This window comes from Prionailurus bengalensis, chromosome A2 (assembly GCF_016509475.1).
Source record: "Prionailurus bengalensis isolate Pbe53 chromosome A2, Fcat_Pben_1.1_paternal_pri, whole genome shotgun sequence".
Classification (NCBI taxonomy): domain Eukaryota; kingdom Metazoa; phylum Chordata; class Mammalia; order Carnivora; family Felidae; genus Prionailurus; species Prionailurus bengalensis.
This window is the reverse complement of record NC_057348.1, coordinates 156,506,670-156,533,592: the sequence shown is the minus strand read 5'-3', so window position 1 is coordinate 156,533,592 and position 26,923 is coordinate 156,506,670. Positions and strand designations below refer to the sequence as shown.

The 26,923-nt window shown below is 39.7% G+C and overlaps 2 protein-coding genes across 2 annotated transcripts; one reads left to right on the top strand and one right to left on the bottom strand.

Annotated features, from left to right (window-relative positions):
- Window positions 1-2,857: 2,857 nt before the first annotated feature.
- On the bottom strand, window positions 2,858-5,652 carry LOC122488444 (olfactory receptor 6V1-like). The gene has a single exon (XM_043589774.1). It carries the CDS (start codon window positions 4,408-4,410, stop codon window positions 3,466-3,468), a length of 945 nt encoding a protein of 314 aa, XP_043445709.1. The 5' UTR covers window positions 4,411-5,652; the 3' UTR covers window positions 2,858-3,465.
- Window positions 5,653-19,333: 13,681 nt separating this feature from the next.
- On the top strand, window positions 19,334-20,613 carry LOC122486498 (olfactory receptor 9A4-like). Its single transcript, XM_043585871.1, has one exon. It carries the CDS (start codon window positions 19,503-19,505, stop codon window positions 20,445-20,447), a length of 945 nt encoding a protein of 314 aa, XP_043441806.1. The 5' UTR covers window positions 19,334-19,502; the 3' UTR covers window positions 20,448-20,613.
- Window positions 20,614-26,923: the final 6,310 nt, after the last annotated feature.

The following is a 26,923-nucleotide window of genomic DNA, read 5'->3' as shown; positions in this document are numbered from 1 at the left end:
TACCAAACTTCCAAAATCCTGTGTATGCAGGGACTTCTTGCTACCTGCTGGCCACTGCAGGACCCAAGCCTGACTTGTATTTGAAACATGATTCAATTCCTTTATCTTCCTTCATCAAAATTCCCATACTCTTTCTTGCTCCCTTGTCCTGCCAACCAGACGAAATAATTTTGCTTTTTGGCTTCCTATTGGGATTTACATGTGTGACAATTGCTTTTTTTTTAAGTTTATTTATTTTGAAAAGAGAAAGGCAGAGAGAGGGCAGGGGGAGAGAGAATCCCAAGCAGGCTCTGCACTGACAGTGCTGACTCGGGGCTTGATCCCACCAACCGTGAGATCATAACCTGAGCTGAAATCAAGAGTTGGCTGCTTGACCGACTGGGCCACCCAGGCGCCCCAACAATTGCTTCTTATGTTAGCCATTCAGAGTCCTGTATTTCTTCTGGTTGCTTACTGGAACATGGTGTCTCTGCAACTGGGATGCCAGGCAGATGGAGGTACCTTGGGGTAGGGGAGGCATTGTAGAGTCCTGAAATCTTGCCTTGATTCTACCTATAATTAAATCAGTTCTGGGTGTTACAGTCCTGTCCTCCTACCACCCTGCAATTATGTTCCATTGAAACCACTTCTGTGGAGTGGGAAGGCTGTTGCCTTCTGTCAAATGCTCTTATAGCAAATGATCTTATGAGACTAACAATGAACTCCGTTGTTCCCATCTCCTGAGAAACATGGTATTACAGATATTCCCTGCTTTTTGAAAGCTTTTGTTGCACTGCTTCACTTTTCCAAAAGACCTACATTAGTACCTGTTTTCACTAATCTTAAGAAATTGGGGCACACCTGGGTGGCTCAGTTGGTTAAGCATCTGACTCTTGATTTCAGCTGGGGTCATGATCTTACAGTTAGTGAGGTCAAGCCCTGCTTTGGGATTTGAGGATTTGCACTGGATGCAAAGCCTGCATGGGATTATCTCTCTCTCTCACTCTCCCTCCGCCTCTCCCCTGCTTGTGCTCTCTCTCTAAATAAATAAATAAACATTTTTAAAAAAGAAATTGGAAGAGGATTTTTGCTTTTACAAGAAAAGGAGAAAAGCAGAAATAGCGCTGGGCATTTGTTCTGCACAAGCTGTTGCAGAGGTAGTGTACACCCCAAGCAGTGAGTGTGGTGCCACTGAACTTCTTTCCCAGGAACCACACTCAGCGTGTCAGCATCCAGCTGCCAGAGCTGTGACCTGAGTGAGCATCCACGCTTTCTCTCGATTTACTTTGTGCGTCTGTTAGCAAGATGTGTCCTAAGACACCAGAAAAGCCTATGAGATTATTTTTTGTGTTTCTGGGAATGCTCAAAAAATGTTCATACAAATTAATGGTAATTTCTTCTTTGCTTTATGCCATTTCAGTTTAGGAGAGGTTTCATAAGAATGCTGTATTTTTTGATGGTGGGTGGGGCAGGGGGAACCTGTGTAGCAAAGGAAGTGGGAATCTACCTGGCAATGAACGTAATGTCTGGGCTGAATAAAACTATTTCTAGTTTTATTTCTATTTCTATTTCTATTTCTATTTCTATACTATTTCTAGTATCTATTTCTAGGGATAAAACAAGTGTTATCTGTTATCTTTCAAATGTTTGTGGATACTATTACAATAAATGGAATACAAATATTTAAAAGTGACTGATTCTATAATTGCTTTCTGACAGTATGTTTCTTTCAAGTGATGGGTATGGAACATCCAACTATTGTTATGAAGGAGTTGCTAGAATTACTGCAATTGCAATTGTATACACCTGATGGGAACCAGAGGGATATACCATGAATTAGAGCCTGGAGGAGTCTACATGGAGTGGCTTCAGATCCTGGAGATTCCAACATTTAATTAACCCAACTCTGAAGAATTTCTGAGGATGAAGAGGTGGAAAAGAAGTTTGAAGAAACAGATTCTACTGTTAGCTCTGCCATCACTTCGACCAGTTCTTTTTTTTCTCAACTATATTTTTCCTTCTCTTGAGTGTGTCAAAGTACTGCCTAGCTGCAGCCCAAGAATTGGCATTTCCCTTCTGGGCTGTCTTTATGGCACTCATTTTAAGTGGGAGAACCCCTTCTCAAAACGTGTTAGAATTCATTATAGCTTTTCCAGTCTCTCGCAGGTAGAGAAAACTTTTGAGGTTAGAATCCACATTTCTTTGATCTCTAGTGACCAGTGCTAAGCAGAGTGCTTTGCTCATGGTGAGTGACCAGTGATTCTTTATTTAACTGAATTTTACTATGAGGATAAAACCAAATGGAAAACATGTATAAAGTGGTTTATAAAGTGTGAATATATATGTGTATATACACACATATAAAAAAAACTAAGGCATTATCGGTAAAGTTAATCTTACTTTCTTATCCTTCTTCCACTTATTCTATAAATATTTACTCTCTGAGGTGGTGAGCAGAGGATAATTAGAGAAAATAAATCTGTTTGGGCAACAGCAAACATCAGTCATTGCTCTGATGTGTCATTGAGGAGATGCAAAACTTTCAACCAGAAACTGAAACCAGGAACCTAAAGACACCCTCTGATTTGGGTGAGGGCCAGCTCAGCAAGCAAGAAATGAGTGTTTTGGAAAGTCAGACAAAGGGACACTTCTGTTAGGAGGGGCTTAGCCTGAGGTGGCACTGGAAGTGTATAATGAGAACCAAAGGACCACCAAGTGAGCCACATCTCCAAAGCTAGACGCTATGTGTCCACCAAGAGAGCGTACAATTCCCTGCCTTGTTTATTTTCACATAGTAGACTTGTAAAACTCAGGAGATTTGTGGTAAATTAGTAGTATTTGTTGTCTTAAAATAAGTGGGGCTAGGAGTACTCTCTTGATGAGTGAAGTCATCATCATTTACTGAGAAATGCAGTTTGGTAAATTAAAATGTATTTGTAGAAACAGGCAGAATATTTTAAATTGGGGCTGTTTTACAAAACCCAGGATAGTTAAAAGCTAAGAGAAAACCATGAGTCTGAGGTCAAAGTAGTTGGAGACTTTTTAAAATTTCAGATTATAGTTGGGAGGGAAAGAGAGTGGAGCTGATGTTTCATCCCAAATCTTTCAGGAATTTCACACACACACACACACACACACACACACTCACACTCACAGTGGATAATATTTCTTGATCGGAGAATACTTCTTGGCTGCTGTCCTTGAATGGAAAGCCCATGTACTTCCTTGTATTGAAAGTCTTACCTCTGGCTCCCCAGGCTTTGAGCTACTTTCAGAGTTCTTGTAGCTACTAGCGGGTATGGGGAGCGCTTCCATGGTGGCCTGTGAGAGTCAGACAGGGTAGCACTGGGGACTCACTGTAGTTACCACACAGAAGCACAGAGGAAAAACCCTAAAGAAATTCAGGTAGTAGTCTTCTCACCCAGTCTGGTACTCTGCCTCCTCACAGACCTACTTGACTGAAGCTGGCCAGGTTCCTCAGGCTCATCATAGAGCCTTGTGGAGGCCTTTAAGCCTCTGCATCTGCCCCCGTAGCACTTCCTTGACTGTCTCATTGCAGAGGGTAAGGATAAAGATATTGAGAAAGGGGGTGAGGACTGATGTCACCAAGGCTACAGTCTTGTTGACTTCCATAGAATGTTCTTTGCCAGACCTGACATGAAGGAAGATGGTGCCAGACCTGTAGCCAATGAAGACCAAGGTGAGGTGGGATCCACAGGTTGAGAAAGCCTTCTGATGGCCACTAGCAGAGGGGATCCTCAGCACAGTGGTCACAATATAGCCATAGGAGATGAGGGTCACCAGGAAGGAACTGAGGACAAAGGCTAAGGCCATCACAAATTCCCGGAATTCCTGCAGGCTGGTGTCTGAGCAGGACAGTTGCAGCAGAGGTGCATTGTCACAGAAGAAGTGGTTAATGATGTTGTCATGGCAATAACTGAGATAAGCCTGGGAGAAGACAGTGGGCACCATGGCTAAGAAAGGAGCTGCCCAGGAAGCCCCTGCCAACTGGATACACACATCCCAGCTCATCAAAGTTCCACAGCGCAGTGGATGGCAGATGGCCACAAAGCGGTCAAGAGCCATGTCTGACAGGATGAGGAAGGAGGTGGAACCCAGGGAAAAGTAGAAGTAGAACTGGGCCATGCAGCCATTGAAGGAAATGACTTTGCAGGGTACCAGCAGGTCTGAAAGCATCCTAGGCACTGTAGTTATGGTCACCAAGGTCTCCAGCAGTGAAAAGTTACCCGGGAAGAAGTACATGGGAGTATGTAGGTTGGTGTTGGCTATGACTGTGACTATGATGACAGTGTTTCCCAGGAAGGCAAGAAGATAAAGCATGAGGAAAGGCCCACACAGCAGAACTTGCAGCTCACCAAAAGAGGAGAAACCCAAGAGCACAAATTCAGAAGGGTGGCTCAGATTTGTCATGATCCAGGAGCTGGGTGCCTGTATGGGAAGGAAATGAGAGAGAGAGAGAGAGAGAGAGAGAGAGAGAGAGAGAGAGAGAATCACTGATCATGAAACAAAATGAACAGGGAGAGCAAGACAAGTAGATGGTCAGTGATAAACAGAGAGGTAACAGAAAGTGATAAACAGAGAGAGAAACAGAAAGAAGGAGATAAACAAAATGAGAGTATGAGAGCATCATAGATTTAGGGAGTCTTAGAATTAAGAGCATTGAAAGCCATTGATATGGAGAGAGAAAAACAGAGAGGAGTGGATTAAGGAAGACAACACAGCAACAGACATCAACATTTCTGGAGAAGGAAAGAAGAAAACAAAATGGGAACACAATTAAGAAAGGAAGACCAAATGTATGAGAGGGAGAAACAGAAAAAGATAGGGAGGGGAGGAAACATGGAAAGAAAGATAGAATTAGTATAAGTCACCCCCAAGTCCTTAAGTATGGGTTGGTACTGGGGGAGGGGGTCTGTGTCATGACTCAGAGACTGTGCACCAAGATTCCTTTTAAAGGGTCCATTCAAGTCTTTCTGGGCTATGTCTCTATTGAGGACTCTCACTCATTCACATTTCTCTAGCTATGATCATGAAATTAACGGGAAGTCAGAGTTTTGTGTTCATAAATTAGGTTCCTTGGTGGTGGTGGTGGTGCTGGGCTCTAGTATATGCATTCAAGATGGAAAGCAGAAAAGACATACAGGGTCATGGAGATAAACCTCAGAACCAGGTGGCTGCCCTGTCAGTGATGAGAAGATCATTAGCATCCTACCTCCTGGTGCTGTTTTGCTGCTGCAGTGTGTCCCTTCCCCTCCTGACTCCTCTCATTCTTGCATGGTGGTTTGGGGCACAAGCTATGAACCTGTGTTTGAATTCTGATCTGAAACTTGTTTGTGGAACATAAATCTTCTCTTTATAACATGCTCTCTGAACCTCAGTTTACTCAGCTATAAAATGAAGATAATGATAGTACTGGGTTTCTAGGACTTCTAGGGCTATTGTGAAGATTAAATGAGTGAACTACTTAGTATAGTGACAGGCACACACCAAGTGCTCCACAAACTGTGGTCATTGCTATCATTATCCTATGGCTGCCAATCATCTGCCAAAATTTTCTGTCCAAATCATCTCTCCACACTTCCTGAAGGCCAACAGATGGTGTGTGTGTGTGTGTGTGTGTGTGTGTGTGTGTGAGTATTTTTACAACTTTATGCTGCCTTAGAATTTAAGTTCACTGAAAGGATACCTTTAAATTTTTCCAATTGTCAAAGGAAATAAACACTATAATACAAACTATCAGAAGTGGAAAGAGCAAAGCTGTGAATATACTCTGGCCCACTCTCTGGCCCCATTAAAAGCTTCATCTGAGGCTGTGACCTGGCCACTAGCAATGGCCTTCCAATTTAAAGAAGAGGCTTTGTCCCTCCATTAGCTTCTATCCATCCTACTAATAAACCCTAACAGTAGGTCTAAAATCTACACCAAGAACTGATCAATTGAAACCCAATTTTGATGTCTGTGCTGCACAGGAGCTCAACCCATATGCAAACCTAAGCCACTTACTTTAGCCTCTGAGTGTTTTCTTGAGCTGCTCACATTAAGAAATTCATGTCTGCCTAATGGGTTCACTCTGTAACATGAGTGACATGAGATATGTGGTCCACTACCCTTGGTTAGTGTGTTACAGCTGGCAGGAGTAGTAAGGGGCTTCTGTACTGCTAGGTGAGTGGGTCCACAAGCTATAATATCTCCAGTCTTCTACTGATTTCCTAATTAAAGACTTACCCCTTGTCACCACAAAGCCCTGGGCAGCAACTTTGATGAGACCAGAGGAGAAATGTGCTGTCTTTGCCCCTTTCCTCCCAACGATAAGTGTTCTTGATTCTCTCTATGCACCATGTCTCCAAGTCCCTGGTTTCTTGAAGTGGTTTAGAGCTAAGCATACATTGGATGGGAGATAGACTCCAGCAGTGTTATTCAGGGGAATGATAGGAAAACAAGGAATACTCTGGGGATTAAGAGGCACTATTGTTTTTCTTTAGAATAATGGGAACGCCTGTGTTCTGAGTAAGTAACATTTGAGAAAAAGATGTGAATTAAGAAAGGGATAGAGACCTAGATACACCTAAGCAGCTGATGGCTTAGGTTGGTCCCATGGCAGTGCTTGCTTTCTGACCCTTCCTGGATTAAAATTATGGCAGACTGGATAGATAGTGAGGGTTAGATACAGTTTTCATTTGGAGATTTTGTCTCCCTCCCAGATCCAGGATTTTGAGATCAGGAGAAGTAGGGAATGTAGGTATTGGACCACATCATGCTCTTGTCTGAACTCTCCAGTGTCATCTGTAGAAGTTGGGGAATTGAAACAGTAAGCTTAAGAAGAGATATCCTCCTCTTGGAGCCATGGCCCCTGATAGAAACATCTTGGGAGCCGAGCAACCTGAAGGGCCTGTCTCTGACTTTTGTTAGAAGATGTACACCTTAGGGAGGGATGAAGGTGAAGGCAACATAGCATAGATAAAGGATCAAGCTCCCCAGTTAACTCTGAGTAACATCCTTCACCTCAGAGAAGTTCAGACTTTATGGATGCCACCCAACTTAGCCCCACCCACAGACAAATAATAACAAAGGGATATGAAGCAAAAGCTTTCCTGTGAAGACAGTACAAGTGGATCCCAAGTTTAAGACCCACAAAGGCTGGACAGATGGCCTGGCAATCTTTCTGTAGGACCTGAGTCTAGAACTGAGTTTTTAGGGCAAAGCTTTGATTGCAAGGAAGATTTTATGTCTGGACAGAAATGGGGGATAATGTAGAAAGGAGCATATTGCTACTCACTCAACACTTAGTATATACTATTAAAATAAATTGAAAATACATGTCTGAGTCTGTGTCTGAATTCTCTGTACTATTTCATTGGTGTATATGTCTACTGATCTACATGATATTATGTCAATAACATACTGTCTCAATTATTGTAGCTTTGTAAGAAGTCTTTAAGTAAGATTTGTGAGTCTCCCAGCTTTGTGCTTTTTAAAAATTATTTGGCTACTCTAGATCCTTTACATTTACATATAAATCTTAGAGTCACCTTCTCAATGTTAAAGCCAAAATAACAGTTCTGGGATTTGAAAAAAAATTTATTTGAGAGAGAGAGAGAGAGAGAGAGAGAGAGAGAACCCATATAAGCAGGAGAGAGGGGCAGAGGGAGAAAGAGAATCTTAAGCAAGCTCCATGCTCAGCACTCAGTGCAGAGCCCGAAGTGGCGCTTGATCTCACAACACTGGGGTCATGACCCGAGCTGAAATCAAGAGTCAGACGCTCAATGGACTGAGCCACCCAGGTGCCCCACGGCTCTGGGATTTTGGTTGAATTTGTGTTGAACCTTTAGACTAGATTAGAAAGAATTGGCTTTATAATAAAATCGAGTCTTCTGATTTGGAATATTTCTTCATCTATTTAGGTCTTTAATTTCTTTCAGTGATGTTTTATGACTTTATTTCTTGCACATAGTTTGTTAAATATATCCTTTAGTCTCTCATATTTTTGGATACTATTGTATATTATAGATTTTATTTCCACTTCTAATGTTTATTGCTGGTGTATAGAAATACAACAGATTTTTATATACTTAGCTTTTGTCCTGTTACCTTAATAACAACTTGTTAGTTCTAGTATTTTTTTGTGGACGTTTTAGGATTTTTTACATATAAGATTATGTCATATGTAAATAGTTTTATTATTTTTATTTTCTAATTCTATGCTTTTTATTTCATTATCTTGCTTTATTGCATTAGCTAAGACTTCCAATACAATGTTGAATAGAAGTAGTGAGAATGGATATCATTGCCTTCCTTCCCATCTTTCCTAAAGGGAAAGCATTCAGTCTCCCCACAGCCTCCCCACAGGCAAAGGTCCCAGTAGACCACCAATTATAGCCATGTTTGCTGGTGTTGGAACAAGGATGCTAGGGTGCCATGAATCCTGATGCCAGATGTGTGTTTACCATAATCCCTGAACCACTGCTGATACATGATTGCATGAAATGTTTCTGGGGTGGACTGGCAACGGGATGCAGTCTCTGGACTTCTGTAGTGGCACAGTTGTGTGAGTGTTCCTGGGGGCAGGCTGGCACCCCACGATTCCTTGCCGAGACCCTCCTCTAGAGGATCGGAGCAGGTTCAAACTGAAGGGCCCTAGAAGTGAGAGGTTTAGAAACACAGCCCTATATGAGATAAAATTTGGGAGAGAAGTGCTTCTTGGCAGGCTGAAGGCTTGGTCATGGACAGTGTAGAAGTGGGGAGTGGATGGAAGCCAGAGAAAAAGGAGGGGTGCTTGATTGCTGGTTGGCGATAGCACAGAAAATGGCTGACGCCATTTTCATCTCTCCTGTGCATGTGCATACAAGCATACATACGCCAAACTGATCCACCCAAGTAAGCTAAACAGAGCCACCTAGTGGAGAACCGAGCCATTACACCAAACCCTGACCAACTGTGCCAACCAAGCCCTAGAGGACCATCACAAGTCTCTCCACTTGCTTAGTTTACAGACTATAAAGTGCTAAATAGTTTGACTTCTGGGGAAACTGGAAGTAATTTTACTCAGATTTCATTCTGTTTGCTGGTCTATCCATTTTTTTTCTTTTCTTATTCTTGGATAGAGAAAGAGAAAAAAATTATTTTTATTTTCCATTTTTGTAAAAAACATTGTTCTTCATTTTTTCCTACTATATTTTTTATTTGTGTGTGTTGTGAAGTTTTTAGTCTATTTTAATTTCTTCATTTAATTTTACTCTATTTTATTGTATACAATTACAAAAAATTTTTAAATGTTTTCTTACTGTTTTTCACCTTTATTTCTTTTCTTTTTTTTGCCTTTTTCCTCCTCTATTCTACCAAGCTTCTTTCAACAACCAGACCAAAACACATCTAAGATCTAGCTTCCTTTACTTGATTTTTTGTGTTGTTTTTAATTTTTTTAATTTACTTATTTATCTTATTCTTTTTCTTCCTCCAAAATGATGAAATGAAGGATTTCACCCCAAAAGAAAGAACAGGAAGAAAGTCCTGACAGCCAGGGACTTAATCAACACAGATATAAGCAAGATGTCTAAACCAGAATTTAGAATCATGATCATAAGAATACTAGCTGGGGTCAAAAAAAACATAGAATCCCTTTCTGCTAAGATAAAAGAAGTAATATCTAGTCAAAACGAAATTAAAAATGCTATAACTGAGATGCAATCTTAAATGGATGCCATGGAGGCAAGGATAGATGAAGCAGAGCAATGATCAGTGATATAGAAGACAAACAAGGAGAATAATGAAGCAGAAAAAAAGGAGGGGAAACTAAGGCAAAAGAGCACAATATAAGAATTAGAGAACTCAGTGACTCATTAAAAAGTAATAACATCTGAATCATAGGGGTCGCAGAAGAAGAGAGAGAAAAAGGGGTGGAAGGTTTATGTGAGCAAATCATAGTAGAAAGTGTTCCCAACCTGGGGAAAGACACAGACATCAAAATCTGAGAGGCACAGAGAACCCCCATTAGATTCAACAAAAACCGACCATCAACAAGGCATATCATAGTCAAATTCACAAAATACACAGATAAGTAAAGGATTATAAAACAGCAAGAAAAAAGAAAGTCCTTAACCTATAAGGGAAGGCAGATCAGGTTCACAACAAACCTATTCACAGAAATCTGGCAGGCCAGAAAAGAGTGGCAGGATATTTTCAACATGCTGAATCATAAAAAAAATATGTAGCCAAGAATTCTTTATCCAGCAAGGTTATCATTCAAAATAGGAGAGACAAAGAGTTTCCCAGACAAACAAAAACTAAAGGAATTCATGAGCACTAAACCAGCCCTGCAAGAAATTTTAAAAGGGGGACTCTCTGAGGGGAGAAAAGATGAAACAAAACAAAAAAGGTTTAAAGTAACAAAGACTAGAAAGGACCAGAGAACACCACCAGAAACTCCAACTCTACAGACAACACAATGGCAATAAGTTCATATGTTTCAGTACTCACTCTAAATGTCAATGGACTAAACTGTTCAATCAAAAGACATAGAGTAACAGAATTGATAAGAAAACAAGATCCATCTATATATGCTGCTTACAAGAGACCAATTTTAGACCTAAAGATACCTTCAGATTGAAAGTAAGGGGATGGAGAACCATGTATCATGCTAATGGTCACCAAAAGAAAGCCAGAGTAGCCATACTTATATCAGACAATCTAGATTTTAAAATAAATCCTGTAATAAGAGATACAGAAGGGCATTATATCATATTTCAGACACTTTAGATTTTAAAATAAATCCTGTAACAAAAGACAAAGAAGGGCATTATATCATAATCAAAGGGTCTACCCACCAAGATCTAACAATTATAAACATTTATGCCCCCAGTGTGAAGAAACATAACTATATAAATAAATTAATCATAAACATAAAGAAACTCATTGATAATAATACCATAATAGTAGGGGACTTCAACACCCCAGTTTCATCAACGGACAGATCATCTAAGCAGAAAACCAACAAGGAAACAAAGGCTTTGAATGACACACTGGACCAGAGGGACTTAACAATTATATTCAGAACATTTCATCCTAAAGCAGAGGAATACACATTCTTCTCGAGTGCACATGGAACATTCTCCAGAATAGACCACATACTGGGACACAAATCAGCCTTTAACAAGTACAAAAAAATCGAGATCATACCGTGCATATTTTCAGACAACAACACTATGAAACTCGAAATCAACCACAAAAAATTTGGAAAAGTAACAAATACTTGGAGACTAAAGAACATCTTATTAAAGAATGAATGCATTAAGCAAGAAGTTAAAGAGGAAATTAAAAAGTGCATGGAAGCCAATGAAAATGATAACACCACAGCCCAAAAACTCTGGGATGCAGCAAAGGCAGTCATAAGAGGGAAGTATATAGAAATCCAGGCCTTCCTAAAGAAGGGAGAAAGTTCTAAGATACACAACCTAACTTTACATCTTAAAGAGCGAGAAAAAGAACAGCAAATAAAACCCAAAGCCAGCAGAAGACAGGAAATAATAAAGATTAGAGTGGAAGACAATGCTATAGAAATATGAAAAAAACAACAACACTAGAACAGATCAATGAAACCAGGAGCTGGTTCTTTGAAAGAATTAACAAAATTGATAAACCCCTACCCAGTTTGAAAAAAAAGAAAAAGGAAAGGACCCAAATAAATAAAATCAGGAATGAAAGAGGAGAGATCATAACCAAATACTGCAGAAATACAAGCAATAATAAGAGAATATTATGAGCAATTATATGCCAATAAATTTGGCAATCTGGAAGAAATGGACAAATTCCTAGAAACATATAAACTATCAAAACCAAAACAGGAAGAAATACAAAACTTGAACAGACCAATAACCAGTAAGAAATTGAATTTGTAATCAACAAACTCCCAAGACTTAGGACCAGATGGTTTTCCAGGGGAATTCTACCAAATATTTAAAGAAGAGTTAACACCTATTCTTTTGAAGCTGTTCTAAAAAATAGAAGTGAAAGGAAAATTTCCAAACTCATTCTATGGGGCCAGCATTACGTTGATTACAAAACCAGACAAAGACCCACTGAAAAGGAGAACTAAAGACCAATTTCCCTGATAAACATGGATGCAAAAATTCTCAACAAGATACTGGCCAACTGGATCCAATAATAAATTAAAAGAATTATTCACCACAATCAAGTGGGATTTATACCTGGGATACAGGGCTTGTTCAATATCTGTAAATCAATCAATGTGATACATCACATTAATAAAAGAAAGGACAGGAACAACATGATCCTCTCAGTAGATGCAGAGAAAGCATTTGACAAAATATAGCATCCTTTCTTGACAAAATCCCTCAAGAAAGTAGGGATAGAAGGATCATACCTCAAGATCATAAAAGCCATATATGAGAGACCCACTGCTAATATCAGTCTTAATGGGGAAAAACTGAGAGCTTTCCCCCTAAGGTCAGGAATATGACAGGGATGTCCACTCTCACCAGTTATTCAACATAGTTTGGAAGTCCTAGCCTCAGCAATCAGACAACACAAAGGAATAAAAGACATCCAAATCAGCCAGGAGGAGGTCACACTTTCACTCTTCAGATGACATGATACTCTATATGGAAAACCCAAAAGATTCCACCAAAAAACTGCTAGAACTGATTTATGAATTCAGCAAAGTCACAGGATATAAAATCAAGTACAGAAATTGGTTGCATTTCTATACACCAATAATGAAGCAACAGAAAGAGAAATCAAGGAATCAACCCCATTTACAACAGCACCAAGACCCATAAAAAACTAGGAATAAACCTAACCAAAGAGATGGAAAATGTATACACTGAAAACTATAGAAATATTATGAAAAAAACTGCAGACACACACACACACACAAATGGAAAAATATTCCATGCTCATAGACTGGAAGATCAAATATGTTAAAATGTCAATACTACACAAAGCAATCTACGTATTTAATGCAATCCCTATCAAAATAACACCAGCATTCTTCACAGAGCTAGAACAAACAATCCTAAAATTTGTATGGAACCATAAAGGACCCTGAATAGCCAAACCAATCCTGAAAAAGAAAACCAAAATTGGAGGCATCATAATTCTGGACTTCAAGATATATTACAAAGCTGTAATCATTAAGACAGTATGGTACTGGCATCAAAACAGACACTTAGATAAATAGAACAGAATAGAGAACCCAGAAATGAACCCACAAGTCTATGGCCAAGTAATCTTTGACAAAGCAAGAAGGAATATCCAGTGGAATAAAGACAGTCTCTTCAGCAAATGGTGCCGGGTAAACGGAACAGCAGCATGCAGAAAAATGAACCTGGATCGCTTTCTTACACCATACACAAAAATAAACTCAGAATGGATGAAGGACCTAAATGTAATACAGGAAGCCATCAAAATCCTTGAGGAGAAAGCAGGAAAAAACCTCTTTGACCTCAGCCGCAGCAACTTCTTACTCAACACGTGTCTGGAGGCAAGGGAAACAAAAGCAAAAAGGAACTATTGGGACCTCATCAAAATAAAAAGCTTCTGCACAGCGAAGGAAACAATCAGCAAAACTAAAAGGCAGCTGACAGAATGGGAAAAGATATTTGCAAATGACATATCAGATAAAGGTTTAGTATCCAAAATCTATAAAGAGCTTATCAAACTCAACACCTGGAAAACAAATAATCTAGTGAAGAAATGAACAGAAGATATGAAGAGACACTTTTCCAAAGTGGACATCCAGATGGCTAACAGGCACATGAAAAAATGTTCAACATCACTCATCATCAGGGAAATACAAATCAAAACCACAATGAGATACCACCTCACACCAGTCAGAATGGCGAATATTAACAACTCAGGCAACGGCAGATGTTGGTGAGGATGCAGAGAGAGAGGATCTCTTTTGCACTTCTGGTGGGAATGCAAACTGGTGCAGCCACTCTGGAAAACAGTATGGAGGTTCCTCAAAAAATTAAAAATAGAACTACCATACAACCCAGCAATTGCACTACTAGGTATCTATCCAAAGGATACAGGTGTGCTGTTTTGAAGGAACACATGCACCTCAATGTTTATAGCAGCGCTACCAACAATAGTCAAAGTATGGAGAGAGCCCAAATGTCCATTGACAGATGAATGGATTAAGGAGATGTGGTATATATACATATACAATGGAGTATTTCTTGGCAATCAAAAAATGAAATCTTGCCATTTGTAACAACATGGATGGAACTAGAGTGTATTATGCTGAGTGAGATAAGTCAGTCAGAGAAATTCAAATATCATATGTGGAATCTACAATACAAAACAGATGAACATAAGGCAAGAGAAGCAAAAATAATTTAAAAAAACAGGGAGGGGGACAAAACATAGAAGACTCTTAAATGTAGAGAACAACCTGAGGGTCGCTGGAGGGGTTGTGGGTGGGGGGATAATTAATGGATAAAGGACTAAATGGGCTAAATGGTAAAAACGTAAACAACAGGCAAAATTGATCAAGAGTCTAGCTAATAAAGAATGGGGCATTCATATGGAGTACTATGCAAAAAAATTTTTTTAAAAGAAAGCCAAAATGTGTTGATAGGAGGAATTATCTTCTTAAATTTTGGGTTAAATTGTATATTTTTGTTTTATTTTATTGAGGTATAATTGACACACAATGTTATATTAGTTTTAGGGATACAACATAGTGATTTCAACTCTATACATTATGCTATGTTCACCACAATTGTAGCTACCGTCTATCATCATACAACACTATTACACACCATTACAGTACCATTGACTATATTCTCTATGCTGTACCATTCATCCTAACAACTTAGTTCATAACTGAAAGCCTGTATCACACACTCCCCTTTACCCATTTTGCCCAATCTCTGTCTGCATCTCCTCTGGCAGGCACTATTTGTTCTCTGTAGTTATGCATCTGTTTCTACTTTTGTTTGTTTGTTCTATTTGTTTTTGTTTTTGATCCCACATAGTGAAATGATACAGTATTTGTCTTTCTCTGTCCGATTTATTTCACTTAGCATAAAATCCTCTAAGTCCATCTATGTTGTCACAACAACAAAGCAAGATCTCATTTTTTTTTACGGCTGAGTAATATTCTGTGTGTGTGCGTGCTTGTGTGTGTGTGTGTGTGTGTGTGTGTGAACCACATTGTATTTATCTATTCGTCTACTGATGGACACTTAGGTAGCTTCCATATCTTGGCAATTGAAGAATTGCTGCAATAAACATAGGGGAGCATATGTGTTGTTTTTAATGAGTGTTTTTGGTTTCTTTGGGTGAATACCTAGTGGTGGGGTTACTGGATCATATCATATTTCTATTTTTAAACTTCTGAGGAACTTCCATACTGTTTTCCACAGTGGTTATACCAATTTACATTCTTACCAGTAGTACAGCAGGGTTGTATTTTCTCCATAGGCTTGCCAGAACTTGTTATTTCTTGTTGTTTTGTTTTGTTTTGTTGTTTGTTTCCAGTCACTCTGATAGGTGTGGGATAATATCTCATTGTGGGTTTAAAAAATTTTTTTTAATATTTATTTATTTTTGAGAGAGAGAGAGAGAGAGTGAGCAAGTATGAGTGAGGGAGGGGGCAGAGAGAGAGGGAGACACAGAATCCCAAGTGGGCTCCAGGCTCTGAGCTGTCAGCACAGAGCCCGATGCGGGGCTCGAATCCACGAACTGTGAAATCATGACCTGAGCCAAAGTCGGACACCCAACCCACTGAGTGACCCAGGCGCCCCTCATTGGGTTTTGATTTGCATTTCCCTGGCGACTAGTGATGCTGACCATCTTTTCATATGTCTGTTGGCCATTTTTATGTCTTCTTTGAAAAATGTCTGTTCAGGTCCTCTGCCTATTTTGAAATTGGATTATTTGGGGGCTTTTGGTGTTGAATCGTATAAGTTTTTAAAATATATTTTGATATTAGGGGCGCCTGGGTGGCGCAGTCGGTTAAGCGTCCGACTTCAGCCAGGTCACGATCTCGCGGTCCGGGAGTTCGAGCCCCGCGTCAGGCTCTGGGCTGATGGCTCCGGGCCTGGAGCCTGTTTCCGATTCTGTGTCTCCCTCTCTCTCTGCCCCTCCCCCGTTCATGCTCTGTCTCTCTCTGTCCCAAAAATAAATAAAAAACGTTGAAAAAAAATTTTAAAAAATATGTATTTTGATATTAACCCTTTATCAGATATATCATTTGCAGATATGTTCTTCCATTCAGTAGGATACCTTTTCATTTGGTTGATGGTTTCCTTTGCTGTGCAAAAGCTTTTTATTTTGGTGTGGTACCAATAATTTATTTTTGCTTTTGTTTCCCTTGCCTGAGGAGATATATCTGGAAAAATGTAGCTAAGGCTGAAGTCAGAGATTACTGCCTATGTTTTCTTCTAAGGGTTGTATGGTTTCAGGTCTCACATTTTGTGTTTAATCCATTTTGAACTTATTTTTGTGTGTGGTGTAAGAAAGAAGTCCACTTCACTCTTTCACATGAGTTGTCCACTTTTCCCAGCACCAGTTATTGAAGAAACTTTCTTTCCACATTGCATATTCTTGCCTCCTTTCTCATAGATTGACTGTATACCCATGGATTATTTTGAGAAGTGAGAGAGAAAATGCCATAACAGATATCCATAGCATTTTCTGTTAAAAAATATGCAGATACATGCTTAGGAAATTTTTCCAAGATTATGTGGCAATCTTGTTGGGCTAGGGCAATGTCAGGCATGGTTAGGATGATTGTCCCCAATTTATACCCTTTTTCACCTGGTGATATTCTCAGATTTAGCAGGTATTCTTCAAATGAAATCTCAAATCTAAATAAATGTTTTGTAGCTGCCACTTTTTCTGTCTCACTCTAGTATAAAGCAGATTTACAATTTACATTTGTCAGTTGTTTCAGGTTGTAAATATAACTGTCTACATTGGCTGTCCTTATGCTGTCCCGACTTTGAAGTGCCCAGCTGGCAAACATGGACACACCATAGAAATAAATGTAAGAATCTTGCTTGAATGCATACAGATGCATGTGTGTTCAGAAGAGTGGAAACCTGAGACAGTAGCAGAGAGTGAAGTACAATTTGGGGGCAGAAACTCTCCCCAGTTTTCTGGAAGGTCCTCAGAGTTAGGAGCAGGAGCCTCTCTATGAAATGAGTGAAGGGGAAAACAGACTTTGTAGGGGATTTCTGGTGAAGTTAGGACTGTCTGAGACCAACATGCATGCTTTAAGATATTGGTGCACATTTTAGATGTCAATTGTAATGTGTCATACTGGGGACTGGGGGATGCTTGTTTTCTCTGAATAGCTAAAAGAATCAGGGAAGAGTCTAGGATATAGGGGCAGAAGGGGTGATCTGCTTAGAGTCCGAGATGTCTTCTTGAAACCTAGACTTGGGGCCTTTGAGGAGGCAGTCTTGGTATTGAAAACCTGTGATTGGTGAGATTTCAGGTGTCCTCATTAAGCAAAAAGTTTCGAAAGTTCTGACACTTAATTGGTCAAAAATGGGAATAACTAAAAGTTTGTTCTGCTTTCTGCAGTCTGATTGCTTAGGGACGCCTTGAACCTGGCGTCCTAATTAAGAACAGGTACCTCAGTGACTAAGTCCCCTTGGGAAGGAGGGTAGTGAGGGTGAAGAAGAGAGAGAGAAACCCTCAGTTCCCTGAATGCTGTTATTTCTGGACTTTTTCCTAAGCTCCTCCCAAGAAAGTTGCTCTGGCTCCTGAGCAGTAACTAGATAGGAGTTAGCCTTAGCTGAGCCCTGGAGAGCCTGAGAAGTGGTGGAGAGACCCCTCCATGAAGGTGAGTGTCTTCTCACGGTTGCTTTCTGCCAAGGAATCAGTAGGAGAAGATCAAGTATGGAGTTCTGGGCTTGGCTGCCTGCAAGAAGGAGGCCTAGCTTCTGAGGGGTAGAATAGTGGAGCAGCAGAATTGAGAGGCTCATCTCCAAATCCCCTCTACACAGCAGAGAGCAGATTCAATTCTTCTCTGTCCCAGTACTAAGAACAGTCACTGCTAACATTCTTCTGTATTTTTTTCAGCTAGTGTTCATTATGTAGACATTATATAAATGTAGATCACTGAGAGCTATCCCAACAGTTCTGTCCTTGACCTGTTTTCCCATCATTCCAGCCCACAGAAGCTTAGAGGAGGTGACATGAATAAGGAAAGTGAGGAAGGGAAAATGGTAATGTGAGCCATGAAAGCAAATCAAGAAGAGTAGGCTCCACGGGATATGGCCCGACTACTTTAATGAGCATCAAGTACTATTTAACCATATAGCACACATCCAAGCAACCATCATGTAGGGAAATTTATCAGCATGACTTTATAGCTCAACAATAATATAGATATACATGTCCATGCCTTCATAGAGTTTATATTATAGTATCATAGATGAACAAAGAATACATGAAATTGGTTTCCTGTCCTTCTTCCTTGCCTTGTATTTATTCCAGCATGATGAATAGACTAGCATCATAATTGTACTTACTTGTCTTGTATATAATCTGGCATCCACCATCCCCTTGAACGTAAGCTCCACAGGGCAGGAATTTTTGTTTGTTCTATCCACTGCTGAATTTGCTTAATGTTCAGTGAAGGAATGAAATTAGTATACATATCATATCAGGTAATAAAAAGTGCTACAAAGAATGGTAAAGTCCAAAAATGAACAAGTTATTCCTAATTGGTGTAGGGTTACTGGATAGAATCCTCTGAAGAGATGACATTTGAGTAATGGGATGAATAAAGTGAGAGGTCGAGATCCAGACATCCACAGGGGCTACTGGCCTCAGATCTATCCTTGTTAGGGACAGGTGCCACCTTTCCTCTCTCCCAACATTTTGCAAAGCACATGGGTTTAGGGAAGAATGACTCTGCCCTGGGAAATTATCTCCAGAGAGCTCCAGAGCTCTCATTTGTAGATGTGTCTGCTCTGTACCATGGAAGTTTACACTCTGGGGAGAGCAGGGGTGTTGGTCTTAGTCCGCTGCTGCTTTTCTACTACCCCAAGTTGGGTCTAGACAATACCAGTAAGGATGACGTGTAGGGTTCAATGTTCCATGATCTGACCATCACCTAGAACACTCTTATGTCATCTGCTACAGTTAACATAAGAAGAATGACACGGTCCCCGGACTGGTGTGGCTGATCAACACAGCTTCATAAGTGGTCAGTTTAAACACTCTTATCCTCTGTCCCTGGAGAGAAGGCCTATCCTGTGGTGTAAAAAGACAGAGAACGTTTCCTTATCCTCAGTAGAGATTCAGGAGTCTTCCCCTATTCCAGACAGGCAGACTTGAAGGTGATCACATTTATGTCTGACCTTGTGCAGAGCATTGCAGTCGGGGCATGTCACCAGGTTCTCAGGTTGAGAATATTTTCTCATCCTAACCTGTCTTCCTTCTCTTTGGAGAACAGGACTATGTGGCGCCATGTTACCAGTCTTTGATGTCTAGATTTTACAAGGAGCAGAAAAAAGGAGTAAATGATGAACAATCTCTCTAGTGCCACTGAATTCTGCCTTCTAGGCTTTCCTGGGTCCCAAGAACTACACCACATTCTTTTTGCCATATTCTTTTTCTTCTACTCAGTGACATTAATGGGAAACACAGTCATCATTGTGATCATCTGTGTGGATAAACGTCTGCAGTCCCCTATGTATTTCTTCCTTGGTCATTTGTCTGCCTTGGAGATCCTGATCACAACTATTACTGTGCCCATGCTGCTTTGGGGATTGATGCTCCCTGGGATGCAGACAATATCTCTGGTTGCATGTGTAACCCAACTCTTCCTGTACCTTGCTGTAGGGACCACAGAGTTTGTGTTACTGGGAGCGATGGCTGTGGATCGTTACGTGGCTGTCTGTAACCCTTTGAGGTACAACATCATTATGAACAGCCACACCTGCATCTGGGTGGTCATTGTGTCATGGGTGTTTGGGTTCCTCTCTGAAATATGGCCAGTCTATGCCACATTTCAGTTCACCTTCTGCAAGTCAAATCTGGTAGACCACTTTTTTTGTGAACGTGGGCAACTGCTCAAACTATCCTGTGGTGACACTCTTTTCACAGAGTTTGTTCTCTTCTTAATGGCTGTTGTCATTATCATTGGTTCGCTGACCCCAACAATAGTCTCCTACACCTACATCATCTCTACCATCCTCAAGATCCCCACAGCCTCGGGCCGGAGGAAAGCCTTCTCTACGTGTGCTTCTCACTTCACCTTTGTTGTGATTGGCTATGGCAGTTGCTTGTTCCTCTATGTGAAACCTAAGCAAACACAGGCTGCTGAGTACAACAAGATAGTTTCCCTGTTTATTTCTGTGGTAACCCCTTTCCTGAACCCTTTCATCTTCACCCTGAGGAATGACAAAGTCAAAGAGGCCCTTCGGGATGGTATGAAACGCTGCTGTCGACTGGTAAAGGATTAAATCGCTCTACATCAGTTTTGGGTGGCAATGTCTTCACTATAAATTATTCACTAACCTAGAAAACCCTAGCTCCTCTCTTATAATTATCATCTTTTCAAAGATCAGTTTTGTACAACCTCCAATCTGTGCTGTTGGAGAAGACAAGACAGATAAAAATGAAACCTATTCTCTGCACACTAGAATCTCTTTCCTCAGTTTGTGATGGTTCCCCTCTTGAACCATGGAGGCATATCTTTGGGAAGTGGGATGATTAACGAAAGGTAATACACACATGTTTATAGCTCTGTATCCTTCAATTCATTCTCCTACAATGCATTTTTGAGGATGTATTTCCTAGGGAAGGAAGAATGTGGGAAGAAGGGGTGGGGAGGCATCTGGCATAATCAGTCCCAAGGGGCAGATGCTCACTTTGTTTCTTTATCAACTGTTGTAGAGATTTTCCTGTATTTTGTGCAATTTCTTGACGCAATGGCTGTATGCACTTTAAATATTCTATGGTTCTCCTTTCTCTGCTGGTTTTTCTCTGCTGGCCCCATTGCTAGTGCAAAGTACATACAATGTTACATACTCTTTGCCACAGAACCAATCTAGAGTGGAGATATGGGGATTGGAATATTTTCCTTTTAGTAAGTATTAGCAATGTAAAGATATGAAATATTTTGGGACATATTGGTATTGGGACGTATGGGGATTGAGACAAGTAAGAATTAAATGACTAATTCTAGAGAAAGCATCCTGTGTTGTACAACTGCTTAAATCTACTATGTTTGCTGAGACTACTTCCAGACTCAGACTTTAGGCTTCATGATGCTTGTGGTTCTTTGTCTCTGAAATCCAAGTGTCTCAGTACCCTGTCATAGATTTTCCCTATGGGGAGCACCACAGAAATAAGAAGCTACCCTCTCAACTTGCAGCTCTTCAGGAATATAAGTCATGGTTTTATGACAATGCAAGTGTAGGAAGCTCATCATGTTGGAGCAAGGTATTTGAAGGAAGGAGGAATTTAAAAGTATTTTCATTATTTTTTATTTAAAAAAAGTTTATATATTTATTTTGAAAGAGAGAATGTATGTGAGTGGGTGGAGGGGGAAAGAGAGAGAGAGAGAGAGAGAGAGAGAGAGAAGAAGAAGAAGAAGAAGAAGAAGAAGAAGAAGAAGAAGAAGAAAGGAGAGGAGAGGAGAGGAGAGGAGAGGAGATAGAGAATCCCAAAGCAGGCTCCATGCTATTAGTGACACAGGGCTGGATCTCACTACCCTGAGATTTTGACCTGGGCAAAATTTAAGAGTCAGACTCTTAACTGACTGAGCCACCTGAGCCATACCAGGAAGGTATTGATTAAATGGTAACACTCAGCACCTCCAGCCAGCCCTGAACTGGGTGGAGATATTGAGCCACCCAGCAGTAGATGATGGGACGATTTGCTTTTAGTTGGAAGAAATTTCTTTGGTATTTCTTGTATGAAGACTCTGTTAACAACAAATTTTCTGTTTGAGTTTTTCTGGGAGGTTTTTTTTTATGTTTATTTTTAAGAGAAAGAGAGAGAATTGTGGAGGGACAGAGAGAGGGAGACACAGAATCTGAAGCAGGCTCCAGGGACTGAGCTGTCAGCACAGAGCCCAGTGTAGGGCTCCAACTCAAAAACCATGAGATCATGACCTGAGCCAAAGTCAGATGCTTAACCAACTGAGCCACCCTGGTGACCTGAGTTTTTCTGGGAGTTATGTGTCTTTCCTTTGCTTTCAGTTTTGAAAGGTAGTTTTGGTGGATATAAGATTCTTGATTGACCATGTTTTTTCTTTAAGCACTTAAATATGTCATCCCATTACCTTCTAATCTTAACTGTTTCCAGGAGAAGTCACCTGTTAACATTAATGGAGTCTCCTTGTATGTGAGGAATCATTTTTTTCTTGTTGCTTTAAAGATTTGTCCTTTGTCTTTTAGTAATTTTAGTATTATGTATTTGTGTGCAGATCTCTTTGAATTCATTTCACTTGGAGTTCATTGATTTTCTTGGGTGTGTAAATTAATGTTTCTCATAAAATTTGGAAAGTTTTCAATCATCATTTCTTTGAAGATTTCTTACTCTCCTTTGTCTCTCCTATTCTAGTGTCACCACAGCCTGTATTTAGTGCACTTAATAGACACCCTTATTTCTCTGCAACTATGTTCATTTTTCTTCACTCCTTTTTTAGTTACTTGGATTATGAACATAGACTTTTCTGAGGAAAACACAGACCCCAGGATACTAAAAGACTTAAAGTTAACCACATAAGAATAAAATATTTAACTATACAAATATAAATAAATGAATGAATGAATAAATAGAATGTTACTAAAATTTTTTTAAGTGTTTAATTTGAGAGAGGGAGTGCATGTGAGCAGAGGAGGGACAGAGAGAGAGTGAGAAGGAGAGAATCCCAAGCAGGCTCCATCAGCACAGATGCTGAAACAAGGCTCAGTCTCATAAACCCATGAGATCATGACCTGTGTTGAAATCAAGACTCAGAGGCTTAACTGACTAGGCCATCCAGTCATTTAAATATATATATATATATATATATATATATATATATATATATATATATTTAAAACTGTGGATCATTCAGGAAAGAAATTGTCAGGTTGTCTTAAGTCTGGGAGTGATCTTTGAGACAATTCCTGTAAAGGTATGGGGGAGAATTTGTTTGGGCAGAGGGGAAGCTGACTGGTGATGAAGTTGCCACAGAGGCTTCAACCCCAGGAGGAACCAATCCCACCAGGAGCCCTGGAGCTAGGATGGCTCTTTAGAATTGTGCTGACTTGTGTCCTTACCTCAAACACAGGAGCTGGACATTTGCACTCCTGCATCTACAGGTCATTGGGTACAGGCTACCTTAGAGGAAAGGCTATAATCTTGGTGGAGGCACTTCTGCTTAACTGAGGGCAATTTCTAAGGATAACCTCAGCTATGGGGTGGGGTGAGTACCTTGGTCCTGAGGGAGGTCTGGGGAAGGCACATAGCATCTACTACAAGGGTATTTGGAGAACACCTGACAGGGAACCTGAATATGTCTGTGGAGGTTAGGGAAAGCCCCTATAAGAAAGGATCATAGGGTGCTCAGTGGCTCAGTGGCTCAGTTGGCTAAGCATCCAACTTCAGCTCAGGTCATGATATCACAGTTTGTGGGTTTGAGTCTGGCATTGGGCTCTGTGCTGATAGCTCAGAGCCTCCTTTGGGTTCTGTGTCTCCCTGTCTCTTGGCCCCTTCCCCGTTTGTGCTCTCTTCTCTCAAAGAGATTATTTATAATAACTCTCAAAGAATTATTGAATAAATAAACATTTTTTAAAAAGTTAAAAAAATAAAGTGATCATTAACTGATGTGTGGCATGAACAAGGCAAAGCTGGGTGGGAATGGAGCGAGCACATTAAGAGTGCATTAAGAGCATGCACTAAAGCCCTTGAAAGAACTAAAAGAATGTCAGTGCTGCCGGACAGCATGGGGTGAAGGAAGGGAAACACAGACGACATGAGAGAAAAGCATTTCTAGAAATCATATAGATCCTCACAGCACTCGGGACAGTGACCAATGAGCAGTGAGAAGGTTTTAATCAGGGGAGAGACCTGATGCAATCTGTGTCTTAAAAGATCACTCAAGCAGTTATGGGGAGAACAGAGTAGAAAGAGGGAAGTGATGGCAGACGTGAAGGTCAGTTAGCAGACTTTTGAGGCAGGCAAGTAAGGATAATTTTCTCTCATCCCTTCTTTTGTGGGCAGGCATTCAGCACTTGGGGTAATAACCCTATCTGTCCTCCTAGATCATCAAGGTGGCTCTTTCTTTCTCTGGTCCATGTTGACTTCTCCTCTTGCCTGTGTCTCCAGTGTGCTTATGTGGAATATGGAAAAAATATAGACATGGAATGGCCTTCAGGTTTGGCCAACTTTGAGTTTGGGCAGTCACCAGCTTTACTCACATAAACAATCCAGTAATCAAGGGTAACTTTAGGTACCGAGTCTGGTGTGGTCTATGAGTGCCCATGATGTTATCTGGAAAGAGCTGATTCTGACAAAAAGTTTAGCTTTGCAGAGGAGTTCCATGACCAAAGGTAATGAGTGGAGAGCCTCAGCAGGAGGCTGAGAGGCTCAGTGCATCATTACAAGGCTCAAGGACTAGCTCAGTTTCTGCTCCTTGCCCCTTCACTTTGGGCAAGGTAGAGATTCTGAAAGAGAGGTCAGACATCCTGTACCTCACTGCCCTGATATTTCAGAAGAGAAAACCAAAGCCAGAGAGTTGAACACTCACACACCGAATTGAATATAACATAGCTAGTGGGTATGAAAAGGAATTAGCATTCAGGTTCCTGATTCTAATCTCAATAGTTTATCCACGATTGTTCACTATCTTGAGATCCTTTAACTTTCACCAAAGACGAACATTTTAAAATTGTGCTCTCATGTTATAAGCTTTACTGGTGGTTTATATCTGTCATCCATTTTACAAACTAAAGTTTGTTTGTAAACTTAAGAGGTGCTTGCCGAAAGTTACTCAAAAAGGTGATAGAACGTGGTCAAAGAGAACATCTGTTTGGAGAATGGTCTGGAAATTACTTGTTACATTCTGACATCCATTAGGGTTAGTTAAGCCTGGTCTTCACCTTGTGTTCTTTTAACTTTCCCCATCCTCACACCTAATCCACAACCATATTCGACATACCTTACTTTGTCTACCTATTCTGTTTAGCCCTCAGTTATATAGTTTATACTTAATATAACTTTATACTTCACTTAACCTTACCTCATTTTCTACCCATCAATCCCCTAATGATGAGCCCTCTCCTGTTATAGTTTGGATTTATTTTAAAAATATTTTCAACATTTTTAATGCTAATTTTCATACAATAATGTAGCCATTTGATGTGTAAATTTCAGTGAGTTTTAACGAATCTATACATACATGTAGCTATCACAGCCAAATAATAAAATATGTTCATCACCCTAAAGGTTTCTTTGTGCTCCTTTTGAATAAATCTCCTTTTTCATTCCTAACCTCAGGCTGTTTTCTGTTATTATAGATCAGATTTTTTGTTTCTTGAGCTTATTAATGAAATAATAATATTTATGTCAGGATTCTTTTGCTTACTGTAGCCCTGTACAGAATTATCCATGATGGTGCATCTATCAATAGATTTTTATTTCTGAGTAGTGTTCCACTGTATGAATGTACCATTTATTTATCCATTCACTTATTAATCATCACTTGGGTTTTTCGAGTTTATTGTGAATAAAATTGCATTCATGAAGACGTCTTTTGTGGATGTGTGTTTTCTTATAGCTTGGGAAAATATCTAAGAGTGAAGTTGAATTATGGCTTTGTAGGGTAAGTGTATGTTTACTTGTTGTTGTTTATATCACCAGCAGTGTATGAAAGATCCAGTTTCTCCACACCTTCACCAACACTTCATGTGGTCAAAATCAATTAAAGATATATGTTGGCATTTGTGTCTGAATTCTCTATTCTATTTTATTGGTTTATGTCTGTTGATCTAATCATAGTATGTAAGTAAGATAGTGTTTTGATTACTGTAACTTAAATTAAGTTGTAAATAAGGTATTGTGAGCCTCCCACCTTTTTTGTTCTCTTTCAAAATTCTTTTGGCTCTTCTTAGTTTTTCATAGTTGCATAGAAATCTTAGACTCAGCTTTTCAATATTAAAATAAAAACTTTCTGGGATTTTGAGTGACACTTTATTGAATCAGAGACAAATTAAAAAAAGGCATTTTAACAAAATCCAAGTTTCTGATTCATGAAAACACAATGTTAATTTATTTAGGTATTTCTCAGTTTGTATCAGCAATGTTTTATAGTTTCAAGTGTATAGTCATGTACAGTTCGTTAGTTATCTTTTAGTATTTCATTTTTTGCATCTTATTATAAATTATAATTTTTATTTTCATCTCTAGTTTCTTGCTAGTATGTAACAATACAATAGATTTTTATATATTGAGGCCTTTGTCCTGTGGGCCTGGTAATCACTCATTATTTCTGGGAAGTTTTTGTTTTTGGTTTTGTTTTTGTTTTGTGGATCTCTTAGGATTTTCTGCATAATGGATTATGTAATCTGCAAATAAATATTTTTTCTTTATTTACTAACTGTATGCTTTTAATTTCATTTTCTTGCCTTAATGCATTAGCTAGGATGTCCAGTTTAATGTTGAATAGAAGTGGTGAGAACAGATATTGTTGCCTTCCTCCCTATCTTGGAGGAAGAAATTAGGTCTTTCATCATTAGGTTTCATGTTAGAATTAGATTTTTGGTGGGTTCTATTTATGAGTTTAAAGAAGATTCCATTTGTTCCTAGTTTGATCAGAGTTTTTCATCAGTGGATGTTGATTTTAGTGAAATGCCTTCTCTGCTCTTGTTTAAGTGACCATGTGGTTTTTCTCTTTATTTCTGTTCATATGGTGAATTATATTAATTAATCTCCCAATGTTAACCCA

What these genes read in the sequence shown, in the direction of transcription:
- LOC122486498 (XM_043585871.1), top strand. Translation starts at nt 19,503, where the DNA reads ATGATGAACAATCTCTCTAGTGCCACTGAATTCTGCCTTCTAGGCTTT.
- LOC122488444 (XM_043589774.1), bottom strand. Translation starts at nt 4,410, where the DNA reads ATGACAAATCTGAGCCACCCTTCTGAATTTGTGCTCTTGGGTTTCTCC.